The following is a 24,226-nucleotide window of genomic DNA, read 5'->3' as shown; positions in this document are numbered from 1 at the left end:
TAACCGAGCATGTTTAAACCCCTCGGCAAGGTGAAGTTATATATTTAAAAAAGCCTGAAGAATACCATATTATTCTAAATTAGGGTTTGTAACTTTATTATTTCAACGCTAAAAACAGATGTAAATAATCATGGAGCTTACTGTAAGCATGTATATCTATAAAGAATGAAACAATATTTGAAATCTTCGACCATTCGGGAACTACTTTGCTTGAAAATTAATGCGCCTGTCATTTGACAATCTTTACGCATTGATCTCCCCTGAATTTTTCGGCGTCAGTGTACATATAAAGGGAAGTAACCGCTTCAAAAAAGTGCACTACTTTAGGCATTTGCAATTAACAGCATTAGGCTCTGAAATTTCGCTACCATTATTTGTTTGGTCTGACGACCCAAACAAATAAAAATTGTTTAAAGGAACTCCACTGAGGTCCAAAAGCCTTGAAACATAAAGAATGAATAACTTACATAGATCAGTTTGTGCATTAAAGCAGAAAGATATGCGAAAGATATATAAAAAAATACATATGGAATGTCAGTTGAAAATCTTAATATTTTGTGCTAAATTAGCCCAATTTGAGTGAAATGCGTTGTAATGCTTTTCAATTTTAGATCATTTCTCACTGGAAGAACAATCTTTTTGGAAAAATGGAGTGACTCAGTGAGCAAAGATCTGAAATTCTGCTCATAAGTTATTGGTCTTGACCTCCAACAAATGGAGTATACATGAATGATCTCAAAAATAATTTCCAGTCCTGTCCTTTAAATGGTGTTAACTCGAATCAGGCTTAGAATCAAATTATTACTAAAAATTGATTTTTGATCTAATTCTATCCAGCTAGCTTTAAATATTACGGAATGTCGATGGTTCTACTCAGGTGCCTGTTCGTGCCTGAAATAATGCACAGAGGGGCACCTGAGGTCTTCCTCCACCAGTAAAGCTGGAACGTTGCGATATGACCTATACTGTGTCGTAAAACCCAATCAAAAACAAACAAAATTTAAATATCTGTGAATGCAATCTACTAGTATAAATAAATAATGGCTTTTTATCTGTTTGTAGTATATCAAGATGGTAGAGTCTGTATATCTATTCTTACACGCCCCTGGAGATGACCCTATGGGGTATGAAACCAGCGCAGAACGTTGGAGTCCAGTCCAGAGTGTTGAGAAAATTCTTCTTTCTGTTGTCTCTATGCTAGCAGGTACACATTCTTTACATGCTCACCTTTTGGGTGTTCTTTTGCATGCTCACATTTTATATATTCTTTCTCAAATTGTCTAGAATAATTCTTTATCAGCTCACATTTTGTATGTCTTTAAGAACTCAGATTTTATATATGTATTAAATGTTACGTAAGCAAACTTTGTTCAATTACAATTATATTAAAATTAAGGAAAAAAAAAAAAAAAAAACACAATTTTTTTCTGAGAAAATAAAACTCCTTGATTCTTATGGACTTTATATACATATAAAGGAAGCAACTCTGAATAAGTTACTGTTCAGCATCGAGACAGGAATTTCAACAAAGTAATTGAAATAGTGCTACTACGAGAAATTTACTTAATTAATGTATTAAGGACATTATTACACATCAAAAATGGGTTGGAAAGTGATTATCGGCCCTGAAATGAATAATAATTCCTCAGGGCCATAAATAATTTTTTGAGAGATGATTCCACCTTTTAAACGTGTCTGTGGCATGTCATAATGCTCAGTTTTAATCTCCCTTTTTTTATGCTCCCGAAAAAATTTTCGTTAGGAGCATGTAGTCGTCTGGTTGTCCGTCCGTCAGTCTGTCCATACGTACGTCCCGAATTCGTGTCCGGTTTCCGATCAATAACTAAAGAACGCTTTAGGCCTAGGAACTTTAAAACTTGTATGGTGATTGGTCATGACCAGCAGATGACCCCCTATTGATTTTGGGGTCAAGCGGTCAAGGTCACATTGACCTTGTACGTAAAAAGGGTTTCCGATCAATAACTAAAGAACATTTAGGCCTAGGAACTTCAAACTTGGTATGGTGATTGGTCATGACCAGCAGATGACCCCTCTTGACTTTGGGGTCAAGGGGTCAAAGGTTCAAGGTCACAGTGACTTTGTAGGTAAAAAGGGTTTCCGATCAATAACTAAAGATCGCTTAGGCCTAGGAACTTCAAACTTTCGTATGGTGATTGTCATTGGAGCATATATTCGTCGGGTTGTCCGTCAGTCCGTCCAAATGTACGTCCGAATTCATGTTCGGCCCAAACCTTTGTTATTTGTTGTCGGATTTTTAAAACTATTTTTTAACAGAAATGATCACCATATTTAGATGACGTGTTGCGCGCAACATTTGGGTCACTACCTTGAATGTCAAGGTCTCAGCATAACCTTGAAGCAAAATAGTGTCCCGTCCATAACTTCATTATTTGAAGTCGGAATCTTAAAACTTTTTCACAGAAATGACCATATTGAGATGACGTGTCGGGCGCAACATTAAGGTCGTTACCTTGAAGGTCAAGGTCACAGCATGTCCTTGCAGCAAAATCATGTCCGGCCATAACTTCGTTATTTGCAGTCAGATTTTAAAACTATTCACAGAAATTATCTACATATTAGGATGATGTGCGCGCGCGCAACATTTGGGTCGCTACCCTTGAAGGTCAAGGTCACAGCATGGACCTTTGCAGCGAAATCATGTTCGGCCTATAACTTTGTTATTTGAAGTCAGATTTTTCACAGAATTGATCACCATAATGAGACAATGTGTTGTGCACAACATTTGCGGTTGTTTTTACTCTTTGAACTTTGTCTGTGACGTAACCTGACACTAAAAGAGGTATACCTTCCTGTGTCCAAAACCTATTTGGGGAGCATCACCCGGTTCAACCAGCTCTTGATTGTATTTTGATATCAATTCAAAAATTCAAAGCTGGGCTATTTCATGACACAAATTGAGGGTTAAACTTTATTGCAGCAATGATTTAATATTATCAATATAGTATTAATGATTATTGTTTGCAGAACCTAATTTGATGAAAGTGCAGCCAATGTTGACGCAGCGAAAATGTGGCGCGAAGAAAGAGACAAATTTGAAGACATTGCGAAAAAAACATGTTCGAAAAAGCCTAGGCTTGTGACACCAGCGGAACATCTTTTACAAAATCATCACTTAATTGATTATGCTTATATTGTGAACATATGAGGAGAAAAACAATTGCAGATTGGTTCATGAATTGGAAAGCCATTGTAATTGAAGTAAAAAAAGTGGAGACACTTTGGCCGCCTGGTGTCAATCTGATATCTTTATACGCCCAAAGTGGTGGGGACTATTGCAGAACTTACTGCCAGCTACTTTTAACGTCAAACCACGTTATGTTACATTTTAATTATTTTACCATCCTCCATGCTATTTCCCTATCAAACAGATAGGGCAATCAAGTGCATTAATACACAATATATGCACAGTATAAAAACAGGAATGCTAACTTGTCATGTATCTGATGTCAATAAACCAAATATCATCAAGAAATTACTACTGTGCTCAATGTTCTTTATGAGCATGTTTTAGAATGGAAAAAGATATTAGTTTTTCTTGCATGATAGTATTATAATGCACAGTTTATTGTTGAAATGCTTTGCAATTGATCACTCAAGTCTATCAGTCTTCATGATTATAATATTTACGCATTTGAACTTGGAACTGTGAATTATTTTACGACAATGCACTCAAAATTGGTATCTATTCGAAAAATTTAATTTGACAGAGTATCGGCATTAATTTCTTTGTTTAAAAAAAAAGATCAAAATCAAAGACAGAAGTGTGAAGGAAGATGTAGTAAAATAATAAACTGTTTAAAGGAAGACGTCAAAATAGACCAGAAGTATTTTCATTAATTGCATTGGTACAAAAGCATTTTTATATTTTGACAGTTTACTTTTCATAAATAGTTATTTATATATGTATATAAAGTGAATTACAGTGGGAAAAAACATGTTAACTGGAAATATATGTTTGTTTTAACTTACATTTGTAAGCATTACAATTCAAATTCTTTTTTGCTATTTTCTAAGAAATCTGGTTGGTTTGTAACTCATTTACTTATTTATTGTTCTATATTTGTATAGATTACTTGTATATTTCCACAGTTTAATATTAAATGTAATTTGGCTTTTCAATCTATGCATAGCTATAAATAATCTATGAAAGTGGTGAGGGTTCATGTAGCCTATTTGTTAAGGTATCCACCTTTTAACCCAGGGAATGTGGATTCAAGCTTTACTATTTGTCAGGACTTAGTTTCCACATGTGATGCAAGTACTTATTGGTTTGTGGAAGATGAATGTACAAACGTGTATAAGTTATAAGAACTTTTATCACAGTATTGGCTAAAATTCAGGGGGTAAAAAGATAAAACCACTGGCATGCTTTATCATTACAAATTCAAGATTTAGTTGGTATTTTTATGTTTTGCTTAATGCTAGATAAAAAAGCAACAATATTTTTACTATATAACAGATTGTCTTTGTTTTCCTATTTTTTTTTGGGAACTTTATGGATTGTATGGATTCTGTAACATAGGTTTCAGGTAGATGCTAATTTTTATGCTGCTTGCGTTTTTCGGAGTCAAAACCAGGTACATATATATAATACGTACCTGGTCAAAACAAAAGTCAAACATAAAGTTACTTTAAATAGCTATATTTAGAAAGCTTTGGTTGATTTAAAACATATTTTCAAATTTTTGACAAAAGTCAAAAAAAATTACCCCCATTTTTAAATTTTTTTTTTATGGGTTAAAAAAATATAAAACCTATATTTTAGCATGTGCCAAAACCCGTATTGAAAAAAGGCCGTTGCACACTTTTTGGGGGCAACTGAAAAAAATTTTAAAGTTGTATTTAAAATTGAAAAATGGAATGTTCAAAAAAATGAAAATAGCAAGTTTCATTTTAAAAAAATTCCCGCCCGCTTTTAGGGTTTTAAAGAGTGTTAACAGTCGAAAAACCAAAAAGTAAAAAAATTTTTATTTCTTTAAAAAGGAAGATTCAAAATTTGGTTTTAGAATGACAGTAAATTTTTTGGCCAATTAAAGGGAAATGCTGTCCCTCATATTAAAAGGGAATAACTGTAGAAGGGAAGGGATATTTTTTGGGGACCTTACATAGTTTAATATCTTTCATGGTTTTTAAGGTTTCTCTGGACTATCCTATTTAAAATGTGCATGCATTACACTTAGATATGAGTAAGTTTTGCATGCATATCTCATTACATTGTACATGTAAATATTCCTAACTATTCTCAGACAAAAGCTATATTGTGAAATTTTGAGACAATGTTTTTTGTGGTAATTTTTATGTGTGGATGCTTAGACATGTCCAACATACCGGGTAATTTAGCCAATAATCTATATTATTACAATGTACATGTAAGTGTTGCTCGTACATGTACCATTTTATCGTAATTTTGCTGATTTCAGAATTATTGTTATACATGTATAGTACCTTGAAATCATGAATTGTCAATTTAATTTGTATAATTGTATGTTTTGTGAAAGGTGTTAAAGATTTAATTTGTTTATAATAAAATATACAATATTGCTAATTCCTATTGTAATTGATAATTATATCTCTGAATCACTTGGCATGTAAGCCTCTTCACATGCAGGCCAGTTGACATTTTAATTATAGGTGTGTTCGCTGGGGCTTTAAGACAAGGAATTAATTACCAAACTTTTTAGCAAAATTATTGCATTTTCAAACTTTGTACCTAAACTGTCCATATAAAATTTGTAGATAAAAAATACAAAACTGTTTGTCTCGCATGCTTTGAAGCATCTAGAAACTTCTATCTGAGAGCCTTCATAGATTTTCAGTGAGAGCTTTACCAAGACAATAGGACTAAAAGTACATCACTTAGGTAGCTTGGACACAGCTTGTGTTTTTGCATTTAAAATCATGTTTATATGTAATTTCTTCAGCGTATTTTGTTTAATAATTCAGATCAGGGTTTTTCAAATACGAGACAGTGTTCAGATTTATGTTAAAGAGAGTTTGATGATGAGAGTATTGAGACAAGGCAATGTGACAAATGAGAAAATCTTCATAATATTTAACGGTAGCTTTTATTGCTCTTCTTAATTTATGCACCTGTAAGATAAAGTGTTTTTAGAGAAAAGATATGATCTAGAGCATTTACATGGTGTATGTAAACAAGTTTACTTTCTGTTGTCACAGTAAAGGTTCAAGTTGAAATATATAGGCCTAGGCCACCAAGAAGAGTATACTAGTGATCGAAGGACAAGGAACACATTACATTGTATAGGCTCTCAAGACAGGTGGTGGTGTTGGTAGTTTTCCAGGTCATGGCAGTATTAAAGCCACACTGAATTTTCCATAGCACACTTCATTGCACCGCAGTGTTCCTCTAGGCCGGCTGTCAAGCAGTTAACCAGTACTAGTTTGCCTTCACTTGCGCAAGGAACTGAAAATTCTGTACATGTCAGAGCAGAGGTACACTACGAATGATCATAGAAAAGATTTAATGATCAATCACAACGAAAATGTGACCTGCGCCATCAGGAATCGAACCTAGGTCGCCTGATACATAGTCCAACACTCTACCTATTGAGCTAACCGGATGGCTATATGTTTCTAGACAGGGTGAAGTGATTTCATTTATATACTTTGATTTAGTAAGCTTTAGTCATTACTTAAGGTAACACTTATGCAACAACGTGCAAAGAAATTATGTAAATGAAATAAATATTTGTTTAATTTTATCTCAAAATATGCATTGTTACCATAATTATTGAAAAATATTATTAAATTATATAATCAAAAAAGTGGTTCGAATAAACGACCATTTAAAGGCTTGAAAGATTCAGGAGTGCGAAACTAGACAGGTGCGCTATTGATTCACCAATGAAAACGATCAATAGCAATCTCGGCTACCTCATTCAACCAATCAAACGCTGTCTCTTAAATGCTCCTTGGTTACATTGCAAATATGGCCGCATGAAATAATGCCAAAAATTATCTTTCGTTTCGATAATATTTTTATTATAGTATGATATTAGCATATCGCAAGAAGTTTATATTGATATCAGTGCATTGAAACAGTGTTTGGACTTATGTTTGCGAACATTTCAGACGACAAAATTGCAACAAAATGGTAAAATCATTAAAATTTGAACTCACCAACTTGTCTTTCATCTTTTTAAGTTAATATGAAAAAGGCAAAGCCTCAAAGCGAGCTCGATGTACTTTTAACGTGAAATAGTATGAAATAATCGCTCATTTTTATTTCAAATGCAGTGACGAGTGCGTGTGACGTTACACGTACTGTGTTAAATATGGCTCCGCCCCTGTCGTTAAATGAATAACGAGTTTTGAAAAACGTTGATAAAACTTTGTTTATTTTATTTCACTCTATAATTTTTCTAGTGAAATAAAGATTATTAAAAGTGAAATAAACGTAAAACTTAAAATATTTGCGACATTAAGGTATTGAGCCCCCTAATGAGCACTATAAGGAACTATAAAATTGACAACATAGGTCAGTTATATACCTTTAAAGACACAAGAATGCAAAATTTAAACAAAGTTTACCGTATGGTTTACGAGTTATGAGATTTTTCTAAAGTAAAACTTGGCTATTAGAAAGGCTCTTTTTCAGAAATGAGAAACTCGAATTATTCTATTATATAATAATTATGTAATAATTTTTCCCTATAGAAAATATTTTAGAAACAAATAATAGCATTCAGCTAACAAATGACCAGCAAAATTATTGTTTCTACTCAAAATGTTTAAAATATGTAAATATGTATATAAATGTTACCCTACCCCACCCATTTTAAGTAGTTGTTTGATCATTTTTCTACTTGGAGGGCCTTATTCAAAATATCCCTTAGTTTACTCAAATCAGGGGCTGTTTTCAAAGTTTGCATAAATTTTCTTAAAAGTATATTGGATGCGCTTGTCAAATATAAAATACTTTTACCGTCTAGCTTTTATTTTATTAGACTTTGAAAATATCAGGTACCATATTTGATAATAAATTTAGCCAAAAGATACCAATAATAATTTTATAATTAAAATGAAACACTTTTTTTCTTATCAAGAGTGATCTGAGAGACACAAATAATGTTCAAAGAAAAAAAAAAGAAAGGAAAAAAAAGTTGCCTCTTCTGGGGCTTGAACCCTCGCCCCTCAGTTTCAATGCGGTTGACAGTAGTTCTAGTCTATTTGAGTACTCTTCAAAGTGGAGGTAATGCATTAGGTGCTGTTTGGCGCTACATTGTGACGTCACGTAAACAATACTTTAAACGTCTGTACAGCGTTAACGACTGAATAAAAGATATTGGTGTTCGGATTCATTTTCTTAGTTAGACCATTTTCTTTCATTCTAGATAGTTTTCACAACAAAATTCGACAAAAAATTGTTTTAATTTATCAGATTTTTCAAACAAAATGGCGCCTTCAATTGTCTTCGATATTTTACAGCTTCCGTTATTCTGGTTTCCTGTCTAATTATGGTTCCCATAGACGTGCGCGGGCGACCAGTCTACACATCCGTTTTCAGTCAGAATTCCTCAGTTTTTATCGTTATCTTTAAATTCGAAAGGTTGCGATGTGTCCAATTCGGTACTTCGAACGAAAGTTTTCAAAACCATCACTTAGCAGGTACTCGCGTTACCGTAAAGCTCGCTTTGCGAGCAGGCCCTTCGGGCCAGCTCGTCGAGCTCGCTATTAAAATCCTTGAAAAGCTTCGATGTTTATATGCTTAGAGTAAATTAGGACTGAAAAAAGCTTAATACTTTCTTGAAATTTAAAACTCCTAAGTCTCAGCGGTATGTTGTTTGAGAATGGGACGCCATACTTCAGATTAGAAGCAAGTTTCCTAGAAGTTAAACAGGTATAAAAGGGAGACAACTTGCACTGCAAGGCATTTGGAGCCATCCGGTTAGCTTAGGTGGTAGAGTTTTTGACTGTGAATTGGGCGACCATGGTTCACGTCCCAGGCAGTACAGGCCACTTTTGACGTTTTGTTGTAATTGATCTTGAAATCTTTTCTATGGCACTGTACCTCTGCTCTGAAGTGTCAGTTCTGTGTGAAAGTGGAGGCAACTAATACTAGTAAATTGCATGACAGTCTGTCCACGAACAATGAGGTGGCTGAACTGTGTTCTGGTGAATTCAAAATTTCAATATGGCTTACTGCCGTGATATTGAGTGAAAACTACCAACACCACCACTTCAAGGCAATTCAACCCAGACACCAAGCAGAATTTGCAGACATAATATTCCCAAAGACAACTCAACCATGAAAACTTTGCAATGAGATTTCATTCATAGATCAGGAAAAAAGTTGCAATATGCTGTTTTCAGATTCTGAGAGTTTATTGGATACTTTGTCAAATTTTCAAAATTTCGCAAGCATATTCTTTAAAAAATGCAGAGTGACTAAACTCAAAGTGCAATTAGTTGGACAATATTATTAAACCAGTGATTTTTTTTTTTGCATAATTTTGACACAGGATATTGACGTCTTTCCAAGTGACAAAAATGTTAAAATTTCCTCTAAAAATCTTGAAATTTCCCAAAAATTATTATCTTTTTTCCCAACCAAACTGATTTCTGACAGAAGATGCATTGAATTGATGCAAAAGATCGTAAAAAGTCATTGTTAATTGGCAGAGTGTTGTTGAAACATCGTCGATCAATGTAGCATTAATGCTGTACCGGAAATATGATTACGGCATTTAGACTTCCTTCTACGATCACATGGACACTTATAATTTTGTTTGACCTTGATAAAGCGTCTGGCTGAAATTGCTCTGCTTCCGAGCACCGAAAAAATCATGTAAATGAATAACTAAAACTGCAGGAATAATGTCACACAACTCAAAAAATACTTCACAAAGAAAATAAAAAGGAAACAAACGAAAGAAACACCAAGCATCTTGACTGCTTTTGAAAATGTAAAAAGGCACAGATTACAGAAATAGCACTTGTGAATTCTACGTCTGTCAGTAATTATAATATTGTCTGTATCTATTGAGTCAGTGCCTGTTGTAACTTGTAGTTGATGTGCCCAACGTCCAAGATCTATCTATGAAAATTTCATTTTTATGGATTTTTTCATTTTTCCCAATATTTGGTATTTACCGCATTAAAAATTCCCAATAAGAAAGGCATGGGCTGTTGCTAAAATTTGAAGAAAAAAATTCACTGTAAACTAAAATAAACTTATTATAAAGAGGTGAATAAATTTAAATTATGTTGCTAATGCTATATTTTATCAAAGTATGTTCTAAAGAGAAAATAAGCCAAAACTTACCATGTTTTGATATTAACATCTTTGCAGAACTGTCTTTAGTTTGAACAATGGTGGCAAAATCATTTGTCATATTGCGCGGGTTGTCCCGCAGTCTGTAAGGAAGTCTAAGGACAAGTGGAAATTTTCAAGAATTTACTATTTAGCATACAAGTATTTGAAAATACTGGTGATGTCATTGCAGTGAGCTGTTTTTACATGCGCGCCAGAGTTAGGAATATTAATTGTGTGTTATAACAGCACATGCTCATGTATGTGATTTTATCTGTTAATGGATGTATGCCTTTACCTATACAGTATGTAAAAATATTGTTTAAAACATATAATGCATATATGTATTGCATATAATTTTGTTGTTTGAAATTTGTTATAAATTTTTATTAGAGGCTGAGCAATTGGAACTCTCACAAAAATGAACTTACACAAGGACCTCTTAACATTTAAATTATGCTAGTCCTGTAATTTTTGTTTGATGATGAAAATTCTTCTTTTTTTTTTCAGAGTAAAGATAGTGGATCAACAAAAACACAAGGTCTTGATTCCTCAGGTGTTTCAGATGACACAGCAGTAAGTACATCATGATAACAAAAGAAGGGGCGTCCATGGCCGATTGGTTAAGGTTGTTTACTTCAAACCACTTGCCCTTCACCGCTGTGGGTTCAAATCCCGACAAGGACTTTGGATACCTTCATGTGAGGAAGCTATCCATCTATAGCATACGAACATCGGTGGTTCTACTCGGGTGCCCTTCCGTGCCTGAAATAATGCACGGAAGGGCACTTGAGGTCTTCCTCAACCAGTAAAGCTGGAATGTCACCATATGACCTATGATGTCATTGTGTCGGTGTGACGTAAAACCCAATAAAACAAACAAACAAAATAACAAAACTACACTCACCAAACTTTTTTTTACCATTGAAGATTATTTGTATACACTTAGAATCTGTCTGCACTTATTTAGTGTCATACTTTTATGAGGAGAAAACTTTTATGAAAATTTTATTTCTTTAATTGCCATAATTTGATAGTAATGCATGTAAAAAAACTATTCATATAGTTCTTATAATTCTTCTGTCATTTATAGATATTTCTAAACATTCCTTAAAATGTCCAAAGAATGAATTTTATTTGTTATGGCGAAAAATGCTATTATGTTGTTAATAAAGTGAATATAAAAGTTTGTTAACCGTCAGTCAATTTTCTGGAAGCTTAAAGTGAGTAATCCGTTGAAACCAGTATAGAGCAAGGCCAGCCGACACATCCTTGCAGTCTGAACAGGCTATATACTGTTGTATGACAAACTTTAAATATTCATCTTGATATCCCTAAAAATTGATAATGGACTGTTCCAAAAAGTATTTTATGGACAAGTTCATTCAAGATATTTAGCTGGTTAATTTGTTTTTACAGGGACCAAGTCCAAGAACAGGTCCATTTGATCATACCTCGTCACAGAAGTTAGAGGGTGTGACACAGATCCATGCTGCTGCTGTAAATGGAGACAAAGCATGGCTGGCAAGACTCATTGTTTGTATGTTGTCTGTATATTCGTTAACACTAAATATATTATGTATATTACACTATATGAATTAATATAATACACTATTATTTCATACACTTGTATTTTTAGCTCACGTGAGCATATGCTCAGGGTGAGCTATTAGGATCACTCTTCGTCCGTCGTCTGTCGTCCGTCGTACGTCGTCCCTTGTCCGTTCACACTTTTCAAACGCAGCTCCTCTGAAACCATAAGGCAGATCATAATGAAACTTCACAGGGATGTTCCTTGTGTGAAGCCTTAACAAAGTTGTTCAAAGAATTCCATTCCATGCAGAACTCTGGTTGCCATGGCAACCAAAAGAAAAAACTTTAAACATCTTCTTCTAGAAAACCCAAAGAGCTAGAGCTTAGATATTTGGCATGAAACATCTTCTAGTGAGTGTCTACCAAGATTGTTCAAATAAAAGCCCTGGGGTCAAAATTGGCCCCGCCCCAGGGGGTCATTGATTTTCCCTATATGCATATAGTAAAAACTTAAAAAAATTTTCTTTTAAAGAACCCAAAGAGCTAGACCTAAGATATTAAGCATGAAACATCTTCTAATAAGTGTCTACCAAGATTGTTCAAATAAAAGCCCTGGGGTCAAAATTGGCCCCGCCCCAGGGGGTCATTGATTTTCCTTATATGCATATAGTAAAAACTTAAAAAAATCTTCTTCTAAAAAACCCAAAGAGCTAGAGCTTAGATATTTGGCATAAAACATGTTCTAATAGATGTCTACCAAGTTTGTTCAAATAAAAGCCCTGGGGTCAAAATTGGCCCCGCCCCAGGGGGTCATTGATTTTCCCTAATGCATATAGTAAAAACTTAAAAAAATTTTCTTTTAAAGAACCCAAAGAGCTAGACCTAAGATATTAAGCATGAAACATCTTCTAATAAGTGTCTACCAAGATTGTTCAAATAAAAGCCCTGGGGTCAAAATTGGCCCCGCCCAAGGGGGTCATTGATTTTCCTTATATGCATATAGTAAAAACTTAAAAAAATCTTCTTCTTCACAACCCAAAGAGCTAGAGCTTAGATATTTGGCATTAAACATGTTCTAATGGATGTCTACCAAGTTTTTTCAAATAAAAGCCCTGGGGTCAAAATTGGCCCCGCCCCAGGGGGTCATTGATTTTCCCTATATGCATTTAGTAAAAACTTAAAAAAATCTTCTATTAAAGAACCCAAAGAGCTAAACCTAAGATATTAAGCATGAAACATCTTCTAATAAGTGTCTACCAAGATTGTTCAAATAAAAGCCCTGGGGTCAAAATTGGCCCCGCCCCAGGGGGTCATTGATTTTCCCTACATGCATAAAGTAAAAATTTTAAAAAATCTTCTTCTAAAAAACCCAAAGAGCTAGAGCTTAGATATTTGGTGTAAAACATGTTCTAATGGATGTCTACCAAGTTTGTTCAAATAAAAGCCCTGGGGTCAAAATTGGCCCCGCCCCAGGGTTCATTGATTTTCCCTATATGCATTTAGTAAAAACTTAAAAAAATCTTCTCTTAAAGAACCCAAAGAGCTAGAGTTAAGATATTAAGCATGAAACATCTTCTTATCAGTGTCTACCAAGTTTGTTCAAATAAAAGCCCTGGGGTCAAAATTGGCCCCGCCCCAGGGGGTCATTGATTTTCCCTGTATGTATATAGTAAAAACTTAAAAAAAATTCTTTTAAAGAACCCAAAGAGCTAGAGCTAAGATATTTAGCATAAAACATGTTCTAATGGGTGTCTACAAAATTTGTTCAAATAAAAGCCCTGGGGTCAAAATTGGCCCCGTCCCAGGGGTCATTGATTTTCCCTATATACATAGAGTAAAAAGTTAAAAATCTTCTATTAAAGAACCCAAAGAGCTAGAGCTGAGATGTTTAGCATGAAACATGTTCTAATAGATGTCTACCAAGTTTGTTCAAATAAAAGCCCTGGGGTCAAAATTGGCCCTGCCCCAGGGTTCATTGATTTTCCCTATATGCATATAGTAAAAACTTAAAAAAATCTTCTCTTAAAGAACCCAAAGAGCTAGAGCTAAGATATTAGGCATGAAACATCTTCTTATCAGTGTCTACCAAGATTGTTCAAATAAAAGCCCTGGGGTCAAAATTGGCCCCGCCCCAGGGGGTCATTGATTTTCCCTATATGCATATAGTAAAAACTTAAAATTAAAGAACCCAAAGAGCTAGAGCTAAGATATTTAGCATAAAACATGTTCTAATGGGTGTCTACAAAATTTGTTCAAATAAAAGCCCGTCCCAGGGTCACTGATTTCCCTATATACATAGAGTAAAAAAGTTAAAATCTTCTTTTAAAAAAATAAAGAGCTAGATCTGAGATATTTAGCATGAAACATCTTCTAATGGATGTCTACCAAGTTTGTTCAAATAAAAGCCCTGGGGTTAAAATTGGCCCTGCCAGGGGGAGGGGGGGGGGCAAAAGTCATTGTTATTCATAATTTGTGTGTAGTAAAATCTTAACATCATGAAATATCTTCTAATGGGTGTCTTCCAAGTTTGTTCAAATAAAAGCCCTTTGGTTTAAACTGGCCCGGCCCTGAGGGCCTATGTTCAGGTGAGCGACCCCAGGGCCATCATGGCCCTCTTGTTGAAAGACAGTTTTGGACACAACAAAAATTGCACTTTTTATTGAGACTTTTTTATATGAGCAACATTGTTCTGAATTACATTTAACAGCAAATGAAACATTAATGGATAATAAACATGCCAGTTTTTAACATCTTTCATGAACTTAAATAAACAAAATGACAGTTTTGTCATTTTATTTGCTTGTTTGGTACAATGGCAGTTGAACAAATTTACTGAATTAACAGCTATTACATTTCAGCTCAAACAGGAAGTGGTATCATAGATTCTGGGGACCAGTTTGGGAGGACTCCATTAATGTTCTGTGTCCTGGCTGACAGACTAGAGTGTGCTGAACTTCTTCTTAAAGCCGGGGCTCAAACCAATCAGAGAGATAAAGGTGGTCGGACAGCTCTGCACTGGGCAGCACATAAGGTAAGGCTGTTTAACCTTGATACTGAGACATCAAGATAATAATGACTCTGCGGTGAATAGATTAAACATTGGAGAGTTATCTGCCTTTAACATATTTAAGAAATGGTCAGTAGAGTCGCATTATATGAAACACTGGTCTATTCATAGATGTTGATATATACTGTCATTGTATTGTACTTTGTATAAATTAACATAAGAGTGTCAGTAATAAGGAACATGTGCAAGAGCTTCCTTTGTTTTAGAAAAATAACAAAGGAAATCAAATAAAATGGAAGTTGAGCATACACATTCTATTCCTAAGAATTATTTTTATTCCTTTTAGAAAGCACATGCTTTGAAATGTTAATAACTATTGCCTTTGAAGCATGCAAAAATTCCATACAAACCTGCCCCAATACTATCTTGTGGCATTTGTATGGCAGTTTGGAAAATTAACATCCCCCCAATAATACATAGGAACATGGGCTATGATCTGTTACCAGAAATAAGGCTTTTAAAAAAGTTATTTTGTACTATTAAAATTCTTCATCAGTCCACCTAATTCAATAAGGAGAGCATTAGATTATTAGTCCCCTACCGATTTACCGGAGGGGACTTTAGGTTTACCGTCCGTCTGTCCGTCAGTCCGCACTCACAGGACAGTAATTATGTGGCTAGAGGGACAATAGGTAACTGTTCTTTCTCTCTGATGTCATTCATTCCGTAATGCTTTTATGTGGCTATTTTCTTTTGTGTGGCTAAAAAGAGCAATAGAGAGAACAATAGAGTAGCCACATTATTACTCTCCTGTTAGAACGTCCGTCCGTCCACAAAACTGGATCCCGCGATAACGCCAAAAGTACCGAAAATATTTTTATGAAACTTAATATATGGATAGATGGCAGTAAGGAGATTATGCACGTCTTTTTCATTTCTTCCTATGTTGAAAATTCTGGTTGCTATGACAACAAATAGACTTAAAATATGGCAAATTTTACACATAAACTGGATCCAAGTACTGAAAATATTTTTATGAAACTTGATATATCGATAGATGGCAATATGGAGATTATGCACGTCTTTTTTCTTTTCTTTCTATGTTGAAAATTCTGGTTGCTATGGCAACAAATAGACTTAAAAATGGCAAATTTTTCACATAAACTGGATCCAGTGATAACGCCAAAAGTACTTAAAATATTTTTATGAAACTTGACATATGGGTAGATGGCAGTATGGAGATTATGCATGTGTTTTTCTTTTCACCTATTTTGAAAAAAAAAATGGTTGCCATGGCAACAAATAGGCTTAAAACATGGCAAATATAACAATATTTGTGTTTAGTCAAAAAAAGATGAAATTTTTTATGAAACTTAAAATATGGATAGATGGTAGAATGGAAATTATACACATCATTTTAATCGTGACTATAGGGATTATACATGTATTGAGAACTGTCACACTTAACAAACGTCGGCAACCTCGTCAAGATTTCTGATTCTAGTTTTTAGGCCTTTTCACTATAAGTTCTTTATTTCTTAGGGTATTTATTTTTCAAAACTTCAAACATAAGTGAATGGCCAATTGCCCTTCAGGATTTTGATGGGGTTCTAACCGGTAGGGGACCTATGGATTGCTTGCAATACTATGATAATTGCTTGTTAATCCAGGGATGCTGGTTTGTTCATCGAGCAAGGCATAATTTCTCTGTGACAATTGATCTGACAGACATTAAGTCTAATGGTCATTTGTCTATCACTGCTGACTCAGAAATCATGTAGGTTTAGTAGTAGGTTTACTTGTGAAGAAATTGTTAATTATTGGTTAGTTATCCATGTAGCCTGGTTAGATGGATTGATTGCCAAAATATGTGATCAAAAACATGTGTTAAAACCGACTTTCAAATCCAGATAAACAATCAAACATCTTAATGCTTTAATTTTGAATTTCAGGGAAATGTTCGATTATTAAAACTGCTTCTTTCAAAGGGAGCTAACTGCCATGAGAAGGATAATGAAGGTCAAACTGCCCTGCATTTGTGTACCAGACATAAGTCACCGAAATGTATCACCCTGTTGCTACGGCAACTGTCGCCGGGTGAGATTGATGATCAAGATAGAAATAAGGTAGATTACCATCTTATCAGTGTATGCATTTTGATGATATTTAAGATTTCTTGTTTATATTTCTCTAGTAGTTAAGTGACTATAGAAAAACCAATCCAGAATTTTTATCTTTAGATATAGAGCATGTGCATTGAAGACCACCCATCTACATCTTAATTAAGTTAACAAATTTCCAAAACTACTCTTGAGTGATCTTTGTAGAGAATGAATAGTTATTTTGTAAAATATTTGATATTGTGTAGCTATGTATGTGCATATTAATATAATTGCTAGAATTTCAAATGTATGAACATTTCCTTTTCCTTGTCATTGTAGTCTTGATAGTAATTTGAGTATTTATATATTTCAGAGGACAGCATTGCATTGGGCAGCATCATATGGTAATTTAGAACATGTGAAAATGCTGATCAAACAGGTATGTTGCATTTAAAAGCTGCAAGTCTCGAGAAAATCAAAGTTGAAAAAATTGGTTAAGATTTTAAGAAAGGTCATAAAAATTCAAGATTCAAGTAATGATTTACATATTACATGTGATTAATGACTGATTTGCAGTATTTTATCACCATATTTGTACTGTGTGATTGATGCAGTAAGGGATGTTTTTGCATATATTGACATCTTTTAGGTAATTTACATGGATTGCAAATGTCATTTGCTATGTGTTATTTCCTTTTTTTTGTTCACTTCACAATATTTTACTTTTGAATATATTTTAAACTTTTTTATGCAAATTAGCATGAATGCTGCTTTAAAATATATTTTTGTTGATATTTATGGCTGGTGTGTTATTTGACAAACACATAAATATATATATTGTGTCCTGTTCATAAATGTCCTTTTCATGATTTTTTTCCTGATTTTTTTTTGTCATCACTGCTATGAAATATGTACATTATGTAACAACAGCTTATTTTTTTACACGGCCACCTGCTTTTGTATATGTTTTGGACGAATTTTCATAATTTCGAGACATTCAATTATTAGATAAAAATTGGCGATTTTCTAAAATGTGTATCGATTATTGATCAACATAAAAGTATCAACGATACATTGATATTGTCTCTATCGAAGACAGCTCTAGTATTCTACATAGTTTTAATCCAAGTACTCAATTTATTATAATTTCATTTTTGTCATTTTAGGATTCAAACATCGGTATACCTGATATAGAAGGTAAAACACCACTCCACTGGGCAGCCAGCAGCAGGGATCCGGAGGCAGTGAACTGTGTGAAACTTATACTGGTATGCTATTCTTCTGTATTTCATATCCCCAAATTTCATATTCACAACAAACCTGGGGCCTCTGTGACTGAGTGGTTATGGTTACTGAATTTAGATCAGTTGCTACTTACTGCTGTGGGTTCAAATCTAATAAGGAACTCTGGATTCATGTGAGGAAGCTTACAGAAGCTCTGTGGTTCTTAGGTGCAGTGTGTTTCTGAAATAATGCAAATAGCACCTCTGAAAGTGAAGCTGGAAAGTCACTATTACCTTTATGGTATCAGTGCAACTTAAAATCCAACAAACAAACAAAATACAACAAACTTATGCTGTGATTGCCTGGCTAATAACACAGTGTTTGTCTTGTATATCATTGTGGCAGGTTCAATCAAAGACCCTTTTCCAGTTAAAGGTATAGTTCTAGTTGTTTCCTTGATAATGGCTGAGAATTATGGAGATAGTTTTATAACTTATTTTTTTTGTGGGGTTTTAAGTTTCAGTCAATGTTCAGAGTTAATTGATTGATTTTCAATGAAAGATTTGATCAAATGACTATATATAATTTTGTAAACCTTTATTTCAGGACACAACTCCCAGTGTTATAAATTGGCAAGATTTTGAAGGTAGAACTGCCCTACATCTAGCTGTAGCTGATGGCAATGCAAATGTAGTGAAAGGATTGGTATGTTATTTACTCATCCATAAGACAGGTCACCTTTATGTCGGGGTTCTTACTGGCCTTTATTTCACAATGCTCTAAATTTAGAGATGAGGTTTAAATTTTACACATGAATTTGCAAACTTTAACCCAGACTATAACACATTGGTCAATTTGCCTACAGCCTAAAAAATTCACGTGTGTGTGCACCTTGATGAGCTCTACCCACCAGACCTATTAAGAGGTTACGGGATTGTAGGTCAGAGTCACCAGGGTCAAAGTCACCCCAGGACATGACGTTCACTCAAACATAGTGCTTGTAAGAATGAAAAAAAAATCAAGTAATATGACAAAATACTCTTGAGACTAAATTAATAATTTGTTAGATATTTTATTACATTAATCTGTAGTCATTTTAGTTCTCCCTCTGAAGATAATGCTGTGCCTGAATGAAGAATAAGTTATTGCCCCCGCCTTTTCGAAGAAAAAAGAGGGATATAGAAATAGGCTCCGTCCGTCCGTCTGTCCGTCTGTCACACTTTCGTGTCCGGTCCATAACTTTGTCATTTATCATTGGAATTTGAACTTGGCACAAATGTTTGTTATAATAAGATAATGTTTTTCATGCGCAACAACCAGACCCCTTCCTCGAGGTTCAAGGTCGCACTTGCTCATTCAAGGTCAACATTGTCTATTTGAAGGTAAATGTCGTGTCCGGTCCATAACTTTCTTATCTATGAAAGGATTTTGTAAATACTTGCCACAATTGTTCACAATAATCAGACTATGTGTCGTGCACAAAAACTGGTCACCTACCTCCAAGGTCAAGGTTAACTTGGAGGTCAAAGATTAACATAGTCTGTTAAAGGGTATATTTTGTGTTCGGTCCATAACTTTTTCATAGATCAAATGATTTTGAAAATACTTGGCACAAATAGTCACTATAATAAGAGGATATGTCATGCTCAACACCTGCATCCCTACCTCCAAGGTTAAGGTCACAGAGGTCAAAAATTAACATAGTCTGTTATAGGGTATATTTTGTGTCAGATCTAAAACTTATTCATAGTTAAATGGATTTTGAAATAGCTTGGCACAAATAGTAATAATATTAAGATTTGCATAGTCTGTTATAGGGTATATTTTGTGTCCGGTCCATAACTTTTTCATAGATCAAGGGATTTTAAAAATACTTGGCACAAATAGCTACAATAATAAGATGATATGTCATGCACAACATCTGCACCCCTACCTACAAGGCCAAAGACACTTAGAGGTCAAAGATTGATCTAATAGATTTTTAAATTCTGTGTATCATTTTATTTCTTAAATAAATTTATTCTTGCATTTGCAGATCTAGCATTGATCATAATTTTTGACTGAAAGTCCTGAGATCCATACCTCAATCTTTTGAAATAGCACAATATATGCTTCATATAAAACTTCCCGGAGGCAGGGGACGTTGGTAACTCTGTTACAAATTCTTGTTTCATTAGGTTTTTAATTTTAGCATTTTTAGCATAGTAAGAGAATTCTTTCCATTCCTTACACATTTCTAGGCTATAAGAAGGACATTTGTGGTAAGAACTAAGCTAGTTAAACTTGATTGGAGGTCATAGTGGAGCTTTTGCAAACTCAAACAATATATACATTTTGTAATAAAGTGAATTTGCTAGAGTTACATTCATGTATATAACAAATTTATTGTAAATATAAATATTCCATGTAAGGAAAATAGTTGACAGTTACTGTTTGAGATACTAATGTATACCACTCATTGTTTGTTTCAAATATCATAAATTGAGATTAAAAACAAACAATTAAATATAGTCCTTTTTTCATGAATTAGAATACTGAGTACATTTGCATATTACTTCAAAGTTTGGAAGAAGAATATTTCCGACAAAAATAAAAAATAAAAGATTTGAAATGATCTGACTGACCCATCAAGTTGACGTGAACCATAAGTTGGTATCATTTTTGCAATGACAGGTTTAATCTCCTATTTTTACACTCTTCTAGGACAGTATTGTGTAGCTATGGATTTGAAAAACTTTTGAGGATTTTAATATTTCTTGCATATATATTTTCTATGGTAAACAGGTTGCTGTTGAGAACTGCAATGTATCAGCCCTAGATAATATGTTTAGAACTCCTTTACACTGGGCAGCTGTTCTAGGTATGTACTATGTAGTCTACTTTAATCATTGAAAAAAGCATGTATTAATTTTGTAGTACTGTAAGTTTTACATGCCTAAAATTGACGTATTTGTTTACTTTACTGCAGAATTCTAATCTTAAAGCTGCATGCCACCAAAAATATTTCAAGGAAATTAAATTTGAGAAAATTGTACTTACTAGATTTTAAGAAAAGTAAAAAGATTCAAGTGGTATAATTTACATGTTATGTGTGATTAAAGACTGATTTTGCAGTATTTATCTCCATATTTCTACTGCTTACAACTAACAAAGTAAGGGCTATTTTTGCATGATTTTACCTCTTTCTGGTAATTTACTTGGATTGTAGGTGAAATTTGCAAATTTGATATATTAATATCTTTGATCACTTCACAAAATTTTGCTTTTAGAAATTTTTCAAATTTTTTCATGAAAATAGCATGAATCTTGAGGTATGCTGCTTTAATATCAGTCATGAGAGCCCCACTTGGCTCAAAAGGAGTTTATCAGAATTGTTATGCCCCCATTTTGAAAAAAAGGGGGTATATTGCTTTGCACTTGTCGGTCCGTCGGTCCGTAGACCAAATGGTTTCCGAGTGATAACTAAAGAACCCTTAGGCCTAGGAACTTCAAACTTGGTATGGTGATTGGTCATGACCAGTAGATGACCCCTATTGATTTTGGGGTCAAGGGGTCAAAGGTCAAGGTCACATTGACCTTGAAAGCAAAAACGGTTTCCGATCAATAACTAAAGAACCTTAAGGCCTAGGAACTTCAAACTTGGTATGGTGATTGGTCATGATCAGTAGATGACCCCTATTGATTTTGGGGTCAAGGGGTCAAAGGTCAAGGTCACATTGACCTTGTAAGCAAAAACGGTTTCTGATCAATAACTTAAGAACCTTAAGGCCTAAGAACTTCAAACTTGGTATGGTGATTGGTCATAATCAGTAGATGACCCCTATTGATTTTGGGGTCAAGGGGTCAAAGGTCAAGGTCACATTGACCTTGTAGGTAAAACCGGTTTCTGATCAATAACAAAAGAACCCTTAGGCCTAGGAACTTCAAACTTGGTATGGTGATTGGTTATGACCAATCAGATGACCCCTATTGATTTTGGCGTTAAGGGGTCAAAGGTCAAGGTCACATTGACCTTGTAGGTAAAAACGGTTTCCGATCAATAATGAAAGAACCCTTAGGCCTAGGGACTTCAAACTTGAGATGGTGATTGGTCATGATCAGTAGATGACCCCTATTGATTTTGGGGTCTAAGGGTCAAAGGTCAAGGTCACATTGACCTCTTAGGTAAAAACGGTTTCCGATCAATAACTAAAGAACCCTTAGGCCTAGGAACTTCAAACTTGGTATGGTGATTGGTCATGAGTAGCAGATGACCCCTATTGATTTTGGGGTTAAGGGGTTAAAGGGCAAGGTCACATTGACCTTGTACGTAAAAATGCTTTCCGATCAATAACTTAAGAACCCTTATGCCTAGGAACTTCAAACTTGGTATGGTGATTGGTCATGACCAGCAGATGACCTATTGATTTTGGGGTCAAGGGGTCAAAGGTCAAGGTCACATTGACCTTGTAGGTAAAAATGGTTTCCGATCAATTAACTAAAAACGCTTAGGCCTAGGAACTTCAAACTTTGTGTGATGATTGGTCATGACCAGCAGATGACCCCTATTGAGTTTTAGGTGAAGGGGTCAAAGGTCAAGGTCACATTGACCTTTTAAGTAAAAACGGTTTCTGATCAATAATTCAAGAACGCTTAGGCCTAGGAACTTTAAACTTGGTATGGTGATTTGTCATGACCAGCAGATTACTCCTATTGATTTTGGGATCAAGGGGTCAAAGGTCAAGGTCACAATGACCTTGTAAGTAAAAACGGTTTCTGATCAATAACTAAAGAACGCTTCAGCCTAGAAACTTCAAACTTGGCATGGTGATTGGTCATAACCAGCAGATGACCCCTATTGATTTTGGGGTCAAAGGTCAAGGTCACATTGACCTTGTATGTTAAAACGGTTTCCGATCAATAATAAGAGAACCCTTAGGCCTAAGAACTTCAAACTTGGCATGGTGATTGGTCATGACCAGCAGATGACCCCTATTGATTTTGGGGTCAAGGGGTCAAAGGTCAAGGTCACATTGACCTTGTAGGTAAAAACGGTTTCTGATCAATTTACTAAAAACGCCTAGGCCTAGGAACTTCAAACTTTGTTTGATGATTGGTCGTGACCAGCAGATGACCCCTATTGAGTTTTGGGTCAAGGGGTCAAAGGTCAAGGTCATGACCAGTAGATACTTTATAACCCTTATTAATTGTTTGATCACTGGGTCAGAAGTCATGCATAATAACCTTATCACATGACTAATTGGCTGCTGATAGGGGGCATACATGTTTTACAAACATATCTTGTTATCCAAGTGTTGCAGGTTTGATCTCTGGATGAGGCTAAATTTCTTAGTGACAAAATTTAACTATGACAAGTCTAATGGTCATTTGTCTCTCACTGCTGATTTAAATATCATGTGGGATTTAGTAGCCTGTCATTGGTTTATTACTGGTTAGTTATCCAGGAAAACCATTTTGGTGGATTATTTTCTGAGAAAGGACCAAAAAATGTGCTAAAATTATCCAACAAACAGTTACGAGAGGCACATGGTGGGTTTCTGATTCCACATATAAGAATATGCAACACAACCTTTGCTTTTGATACTGGCATTATAGAGGGTTGCCCTCTGTTCTGAAATTTTATTATTGTGTCAAACACAGGCCAAAATAGTATTTCATGTTATGGCACCTGTATGAGTGTACTGGCTGAACTAGCATTAAACTGGTGGCATATAAACATTTTTCAATTATCACTGGAGGTATTTTAGTAGTTAATGTATCCAAATTTTTATTTATTTTTTTTTTATTTTTTAGGGCATTCAAAAATAGTGTCTCTTCTGCTAGACAATAATGCAGACTTCTCTAGTTCAGATCAAAATGGTGCTACCCCACTACATTATGCTGCCCAAAATAACTTTGATGTAAGTATAATTATGTTATATATCTGATCAACATCACTACCTATCCTTTTAATTGTACTTGACCTTTTCATCATATTTGAAAGACCTTTTGGTAAATTAATGTGAATGTTTAAAGCATGCAGGGTAGCATTTTGATGTTCTTTGT

General features: G+C 34.5%; 1 protein-coding gene and 1 pseudogene across 1 annotated transcript in view; both read left to right on the top strand.

The window, feature by feature from the left end:
- Nucleotides 1-1,062: 1,062 nt before the first annotated feature.
- LOC132750861 (ubiquitin-conjugating enzyme E2 G2-like) lies at nucleotides 1,063-3,655 on the top strand (annotated as a pseudogene).
- A 3,314-nt stretch (nucleotides 3,656-6,969) lies between these two features.
- The window catches only part of LOC132750860 (inversin-like), a 61,111-nt gene continuing 43,854 nt past the window's right edge, over nucleotides 6,970-24,226 (top strand). The window contains 10 exon segments of the mRNA XM_060740920.1: nucleotides 6,970-7,156; nucleotides 10,826-10,891; nucleotides 11,735-11,855; nucleotides 14,707-14,879; nucleotides 16,808-16,981; nucleotides 17,331-17,396; nucleotides 18,124-18,225; nucleotides 18,788-18,886; nucleotides 20,966-21,041; nucleotides 23,975-24,081. Of these exon segments, the coding sequence (XP_060596903.1) occupies nucleotides 7,154-7,156; nucleotides 10,826-10,891; nucleotides 11,735-11,855; nucleotides 14,707-14,879; nucleotides 16,808-16,981; nucleotides 17,331-17,396; nucleotides 18,124-18,225; nucleotides 18,788-18,886; nucleotides 20,966-21,041; nucleotides 23,975-24,081 (987 nt within the window). The 5' untranslated portion in view covers nucleotides 6,970-7,153.

This window comes from Ruditapes philippinarum, unplaced genomic scaffold (assembly GCF_026571515.1).
Source record: "Ruditapes philippinarum isolate M1 unplaced genomic scaffold, ASM2657151v2 ctg1764_1_1_1_1, whole genome shotgun sequence".
In the NCBI taxonomy this organism is placed as follows: Eukaryota; Metazoa; Mollusca; class Bivalvia; order Venerida; family Veneridae; genus Ruditapes; species Ruditapes philippinarum.
Note: the sequence above shows the minus strand (reverse complement) of the source record. Positions and strands in the feature narration are given on the sequence as shown.